The 11,091-nt window shown below is 45.0% G+C and overlaps 1 protein-coding gene across 1 annotated transcript in view; it reads left to right on the forward strand.

The window, feature by feature from the left end:
• Positions 1 to 218: 218 nt before the first annotated feature.
• Positions 219 to 11,091, forward strand: part of DIP2B (disco interacting protein 2 homolog B) — a 36,146-nt gene continuing 25,273 nt past the window's right edge. The window contains exons 1-4 of the mRNA XM_026867689.1: positions 219 to 286; positions 7,042 to 7,185; positions 8,560 to 8,685; positions 10,361 to 10,573. Of these exons, the coding sequence (XP_026723490.1) occupies positions 7,080 to 7,185; positions 8,560 to 8,685; positions 10,361 to 10,573 (445 nt within the window). The 5' untranslated portion in view covers positions 219 to 286; positions 7,042 to 7,079. The remainder of the gene's footprint in view (positions 287 to 7,041; positions 7,186 to 8,559; positions 8,686 to 10,360; positions 10,574 to 11,091) is intronic.

The following is an 11,091-nucleotide window of genomic DNA, read 5'->3' on the forward strand; positions in this document are numbered from 1 at the left end:
ATCCCAAGGGAAACTGCAGAAGGTCTGTAATGCGCAGGCTTTGAAATCATCGTGCACTCGCATTTCTCTGGTTTCGGGTTTTCTTCAGCATATGCATCGCTGTGTTCAGGTGAAACCTTCAGATCACTGAAAAGAAAAGCAGACAGACCTCAGACAGGAAAAAAAAAAAAAAATCGAGGATGTAATTAAATGACTTTTCTTTCCTTGGTTTTAGGGGACATCACACAAAAGGGGTATGAGAAGAAGAGAGCGAAACTTCTGGCTCCGTATGTTCCACAAACCCAAGGTAGGTGCTTGTTTCAGCCGGCTTTTTGCATAGCCTTGATGTGACGGGGATCTGTGGAGGTTCCTTTTGCCACCTCTGAACTCTTCCGCTTCGTACGTGTTTCCTCAGCCATCTAGTAATTACACGGCAGAGACTGCGCGGATGCCGTGAAGCCATGGGCGCTAATTTGTCTCTAGTTGGCTTGTTGACATCGAACTCCAGGGATTCCTGGTAGTTCCAGAGCTGCTTGGTGGGTCTCTGTGGAGTGCTGTTTATTTTAACACTTTGTGTGCCTTGATTTAGCTCCCACATACATAAATCGTGTCCTACTCCCTCGTCCGCCGGGAACTCAAGGGCTTGGAATCAGTTGTGAAGTGGAAGGTCCTCGAGAACCGTTCTTGAAACCTTCTTAAAAATGACTTAACTGCTCTGTACCGCATCCTCCTTCCAGCTATCTTAATTCTTTGTTGGAGAAACATTAGAATTTTCATAATTTGTTGGTTTATTTTACCAGAGAAGCTGAATTCATGTACTTGGTTTACATCTGTTCCTTTCGGTTCAAAGATCCTTAGCAGTAGAGCTGATTGTATGTAGGATAATTACATATAATTGTAAACTGAAGGACATGGCTGAAAGTATGCCTAATAATTATTATGGGGATGCTTACCCAAAATAATTGCTCTGCTGATATGCTGAGATGTTTAACCACTAAAAACTAATGTGTCTGGCTCGTAGCAGTTTGGGGAGTGAATGGGTATGACAGGCAGTCATGACCGGACTTACTGTAATTTACTGAGAATGAACTACTGCCAAAAAAAATTTTTAAAAAGAGCAAAGGCTGAAAGTGCGTTTATTGACCATCAGCACTGCATCCGTTGGGGAAAGATCGCATGGGTTCGTTTGTTGGTTTTTTTTTCTCTGTTGAAATGAGAGCAGTTGACTTCAAGCAATTGCTTGAGGAACATAAAAGGACTCTGCTACTGTCATGTGGTAACTTCGAGACTCTGCCCTTCCAAAACACTTGGTGGTTGCGTTCCTGGTCTCCTCCATCCCAGTTGTTCCTCAACGTTGTTTCGCTTGTGTAGTCAACCAAAGCTGGTGCCTGTTCTCTTGTCCAAGCCTCACCCGCCCAGCAGAAGTGCGTGTTCCGTGGGAGCTGACCCTCCCGGGGCAGCAAGGCAAGCAAAAACTGGTATTTAGCCTTCAAAGTTGAGAGTTTGTTAGAAACAACTGAACACTGCCGACTGCCTCCCGGTGGTTAACCAGGATGCGGTAGGAATCTCTGACCATGGGGTTGCTGCCTTTGTATCAGATCTGTGTCTGTTATTTAAAGAAACAAACAAAACAAAAAAAAACCCAATTCACATGACTAACCCCTCTTTGTGCTCTTCCTAAGTAGAGAATTGTTAAGCAGGTTTCGCAGTCCGACGCGTGTACCGGTGGATCTTGAACCTCAGAAGGAAACGTGGCTCCTTTTTGTACGTTCAGGTGCCTTCTTGGCACACTTGCTTTTGTCCTGGAGTCCGGGGGAGGCTGAAGCTCTACAAGTTCTCACCTGGCGACGTGACCCCGTGTCCCTCCTGCCTGTCACTTCGCACACGTTTAGTTTGTTTCAGAAAACGTTAATTAGGATGGGGGGGAGGCAAAAAAAAAAAAAAAAAAAGCATTTGGCAAGGTTGTCTGTGGCCTTGCTATTTTAATTGTCACACTTTTGGAAGCTGCAGAATGAGCCAGAGTTCAGGAAGAGGCTGATGGGAGGTCACCAGTTAAGATGGCATTTTGACTGCTGGGCTGGCTCAGCCCTCCAGCTTTTTCTGTATCTTCGAGCCAGCTGCCCCTCTGTCTGAGAATCTTCCTGTTGTAAAAACCCTGTCGAAGTCGTCCTGCAGGAGGGATTACAGAATCAGGTCACCTTGTTAAACGAGCAGAAAATTAAATGGAGTCCACAACAACAAAAAAAATAATAGTGTTTACTCCTGCATTGAGCACGGGACGTTTCTCCAAGCACCTTCCTGGTGGCGTTGGCTGATGGATCGTCTCCATTTCGTAGATGTGAAGTGAGAGGAAGGTAGGTACGGTGACGTGTCAGGGCATGCCAGCGTTAGAATTTGGGAGATTCTGATTGCTAATTCCGCGCTCCGTTCACATTGCCTCTGGGAGCTTGCCTCGTTATTTCAGAGTTAAGGCCACAGTGTTAATTACCTAAAGATACATGTTTTCCTGCTGCGAGATCCATTTCTGTAGCTGGAACTCACTGGGGCGATGGAGCTGCGATACCAGCGTTGTTCCTGCTGCACAGAAGGCTTTGACGGAAGTTTTCTGAGCAGCTTCCCGGGTTGGGCGCGTTCGGGAGCGCTGCGGGTTTCAGCGCGGTTGGAACCAGGGAGGGCAGGAGTGCTCGGGGCTCGCCTGATCTCATGGATCTCTGAACCTCTGTAACTGCAGCTCAGCCGTAAGGGGCCTTCTGAACCAACCTGGGCTCTCAGGGCTTGGAGAAGTTGCTTTTTTTTTTTTTTTTTTTTTTTTCTTTTTTTGGAGTAACACCAACGGTTTCACCCTCAGAGTCTCTTTTGACGCCTGTTAAAAAGACGCGGGACACTTCTATTTTTTGCTCTTTTGACAAATACTTTTTAGAAGGCCAGAGGAACTGCTGACAGATGGTGGTAGGGAACCCACCACCTCTTGAATCTAGGTTTTGCTGCAGACTGCAGGCAGACTTCTGCCTAGGGAAAGAGTTCCTGTCCATGCGAGTTGCTGCAAACCTGGAAACGCATTCTCAACTTTTTAAGCTCAAAACAATGCAGACACAGGAATGCCTTCTGCCCAAGTTAGCAGCCCTTGCACACAGACTGCTGGCGGAGTACGTTTTCTTGCTATTTAAGATAAAGTGTTCAGTTCCTCTGCGAATGTGTAAAGGAAATTATATTCATTAAGCACTGATTCACTGTCAGAACCTCTTTATAGAACTGCTACAGTGCTCTTGCTCCTGTTTCCTATTCTCGTGATGATGACAAAAAAAAAAAGAAAAAAAAATTAAAAATGTTAAACATTGGAGTACTTAACTGTTTGCATTGAAAACGTAAAATGAATGTGGTGGGGCTCGTGGTAGAGTACCTCGGGGAAGGGTGTTGGAAGACAGGAGTAATATGCTTGTAAACCTGTTGAGATGGATTACATCCGAAGCTAATTTAACTGATCGGTGAATTTAAGCTGTTAACGTCTGTTTTGTGGGGTTTTCTGCTTCGTGTTACCGCTGGATAGCGCAAGGTGGGAACGCAGATTCTGTTATTTAGCGTTTCGTTTCTGCGAAATCGTGGCACATTTCTTTGCTTCCCAAGGGGGCTGTCATAGATTTCCTGTCTCGGACGAGTCCTTCCTGCCACCCTGTGTGTTGCAGACTGACAGTAAGTCAGCAGAACTCTACCATAAAGTTTTGCCTTTCTATTTCTTGCCCCCACCCCTGTCTCACAGCATCACGTTGTTTCAAGTGAGAGCTGATGTGGAAGAGTGACCCGCGATAAAGCAGCTTTGTCTCAACCTGTAGATCGTGCACGCGCGCTCCAGCTTAGTGTTGTTTAGAGAGTTTTACCCGTTTACAAGACCTGACTTTGCAGCTACCACAAATGAGGAATTACTTTCATCCGTATTCAGTCTGAGGGGTATCACAGTTGCAAATAAAGCTTGCCGCTTGACTCTAGGAAATAAATTTCTCCCTCTTGGAAATAGTAGCCAGGACTAAATCAATGGAGCACCTGAATTCTTCCTTCATGTCTTGTACAGGGCAGAATTAAGATCCATCTAGCTAGTAACTCCTGCAGAAGACTCCGAGCATCCTCAGCCTGGTGAGTTCTCGGCCTCCGCAGCCCTGGAAGGCAGCAGCAATCACGCTGAGCCGTGCAGCCCTGCCTGCTGCTGAGCCAGGCTGGCCCCTGGCTGCTGGAAGTGCTGCTCAGGCTGACGGGTAAACCTTAGCTACTGGAGCTGCTGATTGACAGGATTTTGAAGGAAAAAAAAAAAAAAAATCATCTTGTTACGAGGAATAGCCAGTCCAACACTAGCACTTCTGTTCAATTCTGTATGCAAACCAGCAGAATAACAGGTTTGCCTGCTGCTTTTCTTCTGTCAGATGAACCTAGCACTTGCTGTCCTTGTTATTAATGGAAACATTTATCCTCACTGATCATACACGATGCTTATAATTGTTCTTCTAATCTAAAAATCTTTTTTAGGAAAAAAAATCTCAGATTCTCTAAATCATCAAACATCATCTGCTGTCGGAGCGTAGGGATCACAGAGCAGTCAATTCTCCTTAAAAACTAAGGACAATTAAAAAATCTGTAGCATCCTTCAAAAGCAAATCCAAACTAATTTATTCTTCACGTCTCCGTAGATTCAGATCCTGCCAGCAGAAGCGGCAGCTACAGCAGGATTATTATAAAGAGAATGCTAAATAAGTCACCTGTCACCTGCCAGGCTTAGCTCACTTCTGTTGCTTTGTTGTACGACCGTTTGTGATTTACCGTAGCTTTACACTTTTTCCCTCGTCGGTGCCTGAACGCTTTGTTAGGCTCCTGTAACATGTTGTTGTGTCATGGCAAAATGTTTAACCAGAGAGCTCGCTCTTGGTGTGTCCTGTCACTTCGAGACACGTTTGATCCCTTTGTAAAGGGAATGTCGTGTTTGCCTTGTGGTGCCCTGCAGAGCGGATGAGATGCTTTTGCAGGACTTAGGAGACACGACTGAATATGAATTTAATAATTCATTTTAAATAGTGTTAAATCTGCTGCTGACATCTAGTGGGTACTTGAATCTGTAAATACTCAAATGATCGGAAAGCATTAAGCTTTTCTTCTCAGGCTGTGAAGTTGTCTTTGGATCAAAATAAAACTCTTGGTTTTGGTTAAGGCGGATAACGTGCTACAAAGATGTTAAACTAGTTATCGGTGAAACGTGGTCCAGGATGACGGGGAGGGGACACAAACTCTGATTCTTTTGGATGTGGGGAAACCGAAATTTTGAAGTGAAAAGTCTTGCTCTGAACAGGTCCTGCACCGAAAGTGCAGGAGCCTCTTTTTCTCTTCCGTTCTACCTTTTTGTGCTGCTGGCTGCTTTGTACCAGCGATGGTTCTGTTTGGGTAAGCCGATACAGAACTCTGCGTTGGAGGTTTTGATACCCCCAAAATACCAGGGGACATGGGGAGCAGTTGTTTGTCCCCCGAATATGGTTTGAGAATTTCTGGCTAGCAGGATACGTCCTCTTCAACTACAGGTTCCGATTCCTTGGCACGATGACAGTTTAAGGAATCGTTAATACAAGCTCAGTATCAGTTTAATACTCTGCTCTCTAGGATGTCGGTACAGGAGATGCTGAAGATTTCTGCAGCTAGTTAGGTGTGATTTGCTAGTATTGTGAGTTCCCTGAGCTTGAGGCGCTCGCCTTAAGTTGTTTACCTAAAACCACACGCAAAGAAAGCGGCATAACTGGAATTGGAGTCCAGGATTTGTGGTTTCCTCTTCATTCCTCTGACCCTTCGGTAGTTTGTGAGAATCCATAAGCGGCGCGTGTTTAGATGACGCAGTTGTTCTTCTTTTTGCATGACTTCAGGTGACAACCCGAAGGTAGTTACGGCTATATGACCTTTGGGGTTTAGTTTTTAAAAAGTTCCCACTGACACACGGGTTCGTTTTAGAATTGAGACTCCAGTAGCAACAATTCCTAGTGCCCCGTGCTGAATTACGTAAAACGACAATTTCTGATCCAGATTATCTCTTTAGCTCCCTGTATTCATGGACAAACCAAACTTCTCTAGGATGATAAAGCCACTCACTTCTTGTCACACTGAAAGGAGCCAGAACCTGGACAACTAGAGGTCTGCTTGGTTTTCTAATTAATGTGAACAGCTGAGGCTCTTGCCGCTGGTGTATTATTGCTTTTCCTGTCAATAACATGCGCTGGCCAGTGGAGCACTGAGTAACAAACCCAGCTTCTCAACGTGTTTTTCCATGGGTTTGCTCTTCTCACCTCAAAATTAATTTGGAATAACGACTTGACTGCATTAAACCCCTTGACTCATTGTGCCCGTAGCAGTGGTGTCTGCAAGGAGTCTGGTGTGAGTGATGATGATGTCCAAAAGCTTTACCACCAGTTAAACCGAGAATTCTCTTCTGACTTAATGCGTTAATGTGAGTATGGTGCAGTCCTGTTCCCGTTGGAGCCGTGGCAAAATCGGGAGCAAACCATACAGATACCAAATCGCAAAACACCGCAGTGCGTTGCAAATGGCCCTGTTAAGTGTGTGGAAGTGTAGAACTTAACCTGCCTTATCTACCGTGTCATGTATCACGACTTCTCTGGATCTTATCACCTTTGCTCTTGTTTTATGTAACGGATTCTTTAAGGGTGACCTCATCTCCCCATCCCTGATGGGTTACTCCGGTTATGTGGTATTGTGTGTTATGGCACCTGCTTCAGGTTTGTTGTAAATTGTCTCTTGCTTCAAGAACCCCTTAAAAAGAGAAAAGCTGGGAAAAAAAAAAAACCTCTTTAAAAAGAGTAAGGTCAAAAAAGGGACAGGTATTTCTTAATTGCTTAGGGTATAATTAGACACATGTATTAATATACTAATTTATATTAATCCACTTCACTACAAAAAAAAACCCAACAAACAACCAAACAGGGGGGGAAAATCCTGTAATTCTGTGCTAAAAGGGAAGAGTATGGTCAGAAAAAGCTGCTCTTGTTTCCTGCTCTCAGACACCTGTCGACTGTTTTCCAGGGGTCGATCCAGCGTTACAGAAGGAATCCAGAACTCAGATGCCCGCTCCATCGGCGACTCCAGCCTCAGCATCATCATCCTCTTCCTCATCCAAATTTCACCGAGCTCGCTCCGGGGGAGCCAGAGATGAACGTTATCGATCTGGTAAGGGCCAGGGGCAAGACTCCACCTGGGATTCCTGTTCTTGAGGAAGAGTGTACTGTGTCCTCTCGAGGAATCGAGCTTAGGATTTGTCCCTGATGGAAAGTCCTGCCCTGGTGGTTCTGTGTAGAGAAACATCAGGCCTGTAGGACTGCAGCTGCTGAATCAGAAAGAATGCTAAACGGAAAAAGCAAGTCACTTTTTTGACACCTTGATTTTCTGGCTCGAATGCAACTATTCAGTGCGAGTCATTCACAGGATGGAAAGCTGCTTTTAACCACGTCTGTAGGTAACCAGATTCAGTGAAGCGACAGGTAATAATTTGTTCCTGGAATTAGTGACTCCTGGGCATAACTGCTCTAGGAGCTTGGAGAATGAGAGCTGGCTTTCTCAGTTTGTGCTTAAAGTGCCTCCAAAGAGCAGCAGAAGTGGCTGACTAGCAGGGAGGAGGCAGCACCTTTTTTTTTTTGTTTTGTTTTTTTTTTTTTTTTTGTTTCCACCCGGTTTTGTTTTTCGCTTTGCATTAGCAAGATTTAAGTATTCTTTTCAGCAGGGGAAAATAAAGTATATCAAATACACGTTCTCTGGTAACACTGCTGTCTTACGCCACCATTTCATAGAGCGTTAGAAGAGCCTAGTTTTCTGGTTTGGGGAAAAAACAAAATACATTAATCTGAGAAATTAATGTAGATGAGCTCTCCCTTGTCATAGCAGTTTTTTAATAAGTTGTCTTCTCATCACCAGTGATATATCTTCCTTTAAAGAGTTCTGGATGTTTGCAGAGGGATGGAAGCCTCGAGTCCCAGCCTGTTTCAGTTACTAATCAGCGTGTATTTACAGGCACAGTTAGTAACTTCCAAGATTTACATGAAATCTGCATCCATTCCGGTTTTTGAACATAAGGTTTTTCCTAAATCAGACAACTGGCTCAGAATTTGTCAGTTTAGAGACCGGAGTTGCACCTGGGGCTGTATAGGCTGTTAGCTTATGTGCATATTTTAAATTGCACACAAGCATATTTTAGAATAATCTTCGGTTGAGAGGAACAATCTGGTAGGGTTGGAGTTTTTATAAATGTTGCTAGAGACACAAGAATATAATGACTAATCCAGAAGATTCCAGGCTGAAAAACCCGGCCCTGCGATTAGGTTGCTAACTTCAGAAACCTCAGTTTCCCTGTTATAAAAAAAGAAAAAAAGGGGTGGGGGAAAAAAAAAAAAAGGAAACGTTACTCATGAGATGGCAAAATGTAGTTGTCAGGGAAGGTGCTGTAGGACGGGGGGTTGCGTACGGTGGTGTAGCATGTGTGTGAGATTTGTGTGTTGTTCTTCCTCCTCCGCTGTTGCAAAACTGAGCGTGTGACCTCCTGCCCTGCAGATATCCACACGGAGGCCGTCCAGGCGGCGCTGGCCAAGCACAAGGAGCAGAAGATGGCCCTGCCCATGCCCACCAAAAGGCGCTCGACCTTCGTTCAGTCGCCGGCCGACGCCTGCACCCCCCCAGGTTCGGTTCCTGCCGTGTGTGTGTCCGCGTGAGCCTCAGACACACGTGGGTGATGGTTCCCAACTCGAGGGGCTGTGACTGTCCAAGCGCTCGAGCTCTTCAGCACCTTCCTCGGGGCTTTGTTGCTCCTGTAGCTCTCGTTCCCGTGGAGCTGCTGTTGTAGGGCTGCAAAACTGACTCCTGGGAGTTTTCAGTTGGCAAGAGCTGAGCAGGCTTTCTGGACTGAGGCTGCTTCTTTTGCTTCCCTCACACCTATTTCAGTTGCGTAATTCACATTTTAATTTTGTTCAGGTTTGATGCTCCACATACAGGGATAAGATTTGCAGCGATGTACATTTCTGGGCAAGGACCTCGAAGGGGTCCTGCGGGATTCCATGACTTGCATGGGAGGGATTAGGAAGGAAAAGTCCTGCAATGGCTGCGGCAAAATACCTCGGATAACGTGGTGTCTGTTGTGGTGCATGTGCCTCAGATATTATTAAACCTCTCTGTTTTCCAGCAGCTGTGTGCACTGGCTTAAAGATGAGTATGTGTCATTTTCGGCAGTGACTTCTCTGTTGTCTCTCATTGTGCAGAAGCATCCCAGTCGTTTGGATTGATGAAGTCACCTCAAGATTATGGATTCATATCTCATTGTGAATTCATATCTCTCTGCTAGGCCACTTCACTCATAGCTATTCTTTTACCTCTTTTTTTTTCTTTCTATTTCCTTTTTTTCTTTGCCTTTACTGGGGGCTAATGCATGTTCTCGGCGTCTGCTTGGGTCTCAGCTTTGTACTGACTTGTCCAGCACTACAGCACGTCCTGAGCTGTGGGTACCACCCAAAGGTTGGCACTTACAGTGTGTCTGGGAGTCTTTTGCTTCAGCTCGTGACTGCATTCTCCTTTGGCAAGTAGGTAGAACGTGATCTAATCGTTTGGTTTACAACTGGAGTGCAGGCAGGCAGTCACTTTGAAGAACACGTAAATTTTAGACCAAAACCAAATGGAATGTTTTGTGTGTAGCGCTGTGCAACCTAAGGTATCAGGTAATGGGTGCTTTCTTCATGATAAATAAGTAATTAGTTTTAGGGCAGAAAAGGTACCCGTTCTCTTGGAAACGCAGGATGCGGTTCCTTCTTGTAGTCTTCTGTTTTGTTTTGGGGTTGGGCGGGTTTTGTTTGTTTTTCTGCAGTTGAAAGGGATCCATGTAGAATACCAGACAGAAGCGCTGTCTGCGTGTGGCCTTGGCACGTTTGCTTCCCTAGTGCCTGCGTTCTGCTTTGTTCCTGTGAATTTTTCAGTTTTGACAACAATACTGACCCCTCACTTTCCATTTCAGAATTACCAGAGTTAGGCAATACAGCACCTGATATTACAGAATATGAATGGAAAAGTAACAAGAGATAAGTTAATAATCTTGGAGAACCCAGGGGAAGGATACTTGTCTGAGGAGGTGAATCTTTTGTGTGCTTTAAACAGGGGCAAAGCACCAGGGGTAAATGTGTTCACACTGGAGATGTCTGCTGCTTTAACTTCTGTTCTGGCCAGTGTAACCTTGTTTGACAAAGCCTGTGAAAAGAAGATCTTCGTTTTTACAAGCCTGTGCCATTGATATGTGAATTGGAAAGAGAGCATGTTCAGTGCAATGTGCTTTTCCCTAAGCAGCTAGATTTTCTTTTCTGCTTCCACACAGACACGTCTTCCGCATCCGAGGATGAGGGGTCGCTAAGGCGCCAGGCTGCTCTTTCTGCTGCATTGCATCAGAGCTTACAGAATGCTGAGTCTTGGATCAACCGATCTATTCAGGGGTCATCCACATCTTCATCAGCATCTTCTACACTTTCCCATGGAGAAGGCAAAGGGACCAGTGGGTCACTAGCTGATGTATTTGCCAATACTCGAATAGGTAGGAGATGGGTATCAACAGAAAAACTGCTTCAAGTTCAGATTGTATTAATAAAGCTGGAGTTGTCCGTTGCCTGAGGGAAATTCGGATCAAGAGTTTAGTTAGTTTTGATGGAACTTGCAAGGATTTGTCGGAATCGCGCCACCACGATGCCTTTTTTTCCTGAAGAATTTCAGATTCTTGAGTTGGTTGAAAAAGGGGAAGTGGGAAGCAGGAGCTTATGGAAGTAGAAAAGACTCCAGGGTCTGTGAGAGTATCGTGAGGATCAGTAGGCACAACTTTTCTCGCTGTATACTGTGTTGCTTATGTCTACGGCTCTTCGAAGCTACTCTGTGTACAAAGCTACCGTATGCAAGTAGCATTTGGCATCTGTGTCCTGACGAGTGCCACAGGGGTGGCTTTGCCTGTGGAGTGGGGGAAATGCTGTGTTTTAACCTTCTCATTTTGCTACAAGCCCTAATGGTTTCTTGTTTGCGTTAGATTTAAAAAAAAAAAAAAAAAAGAAAAAAAAAAAAAAA

The sequence above is a fragment of the Athene cunicularia genome, unplaced genomic scaffold (assembly GCF_003259725.1).
Source record: "Athene cunicularia isolate RWA unplaced genomic scaffold, athCun1 chrLGE22_part2, whole genome shotgun sequence".
Lineage (NCBI taxonomy): Eukaryota > Metazoa > Chordata > Aves > Strigiformes > Strigidae > Athene > Athene cunicularia.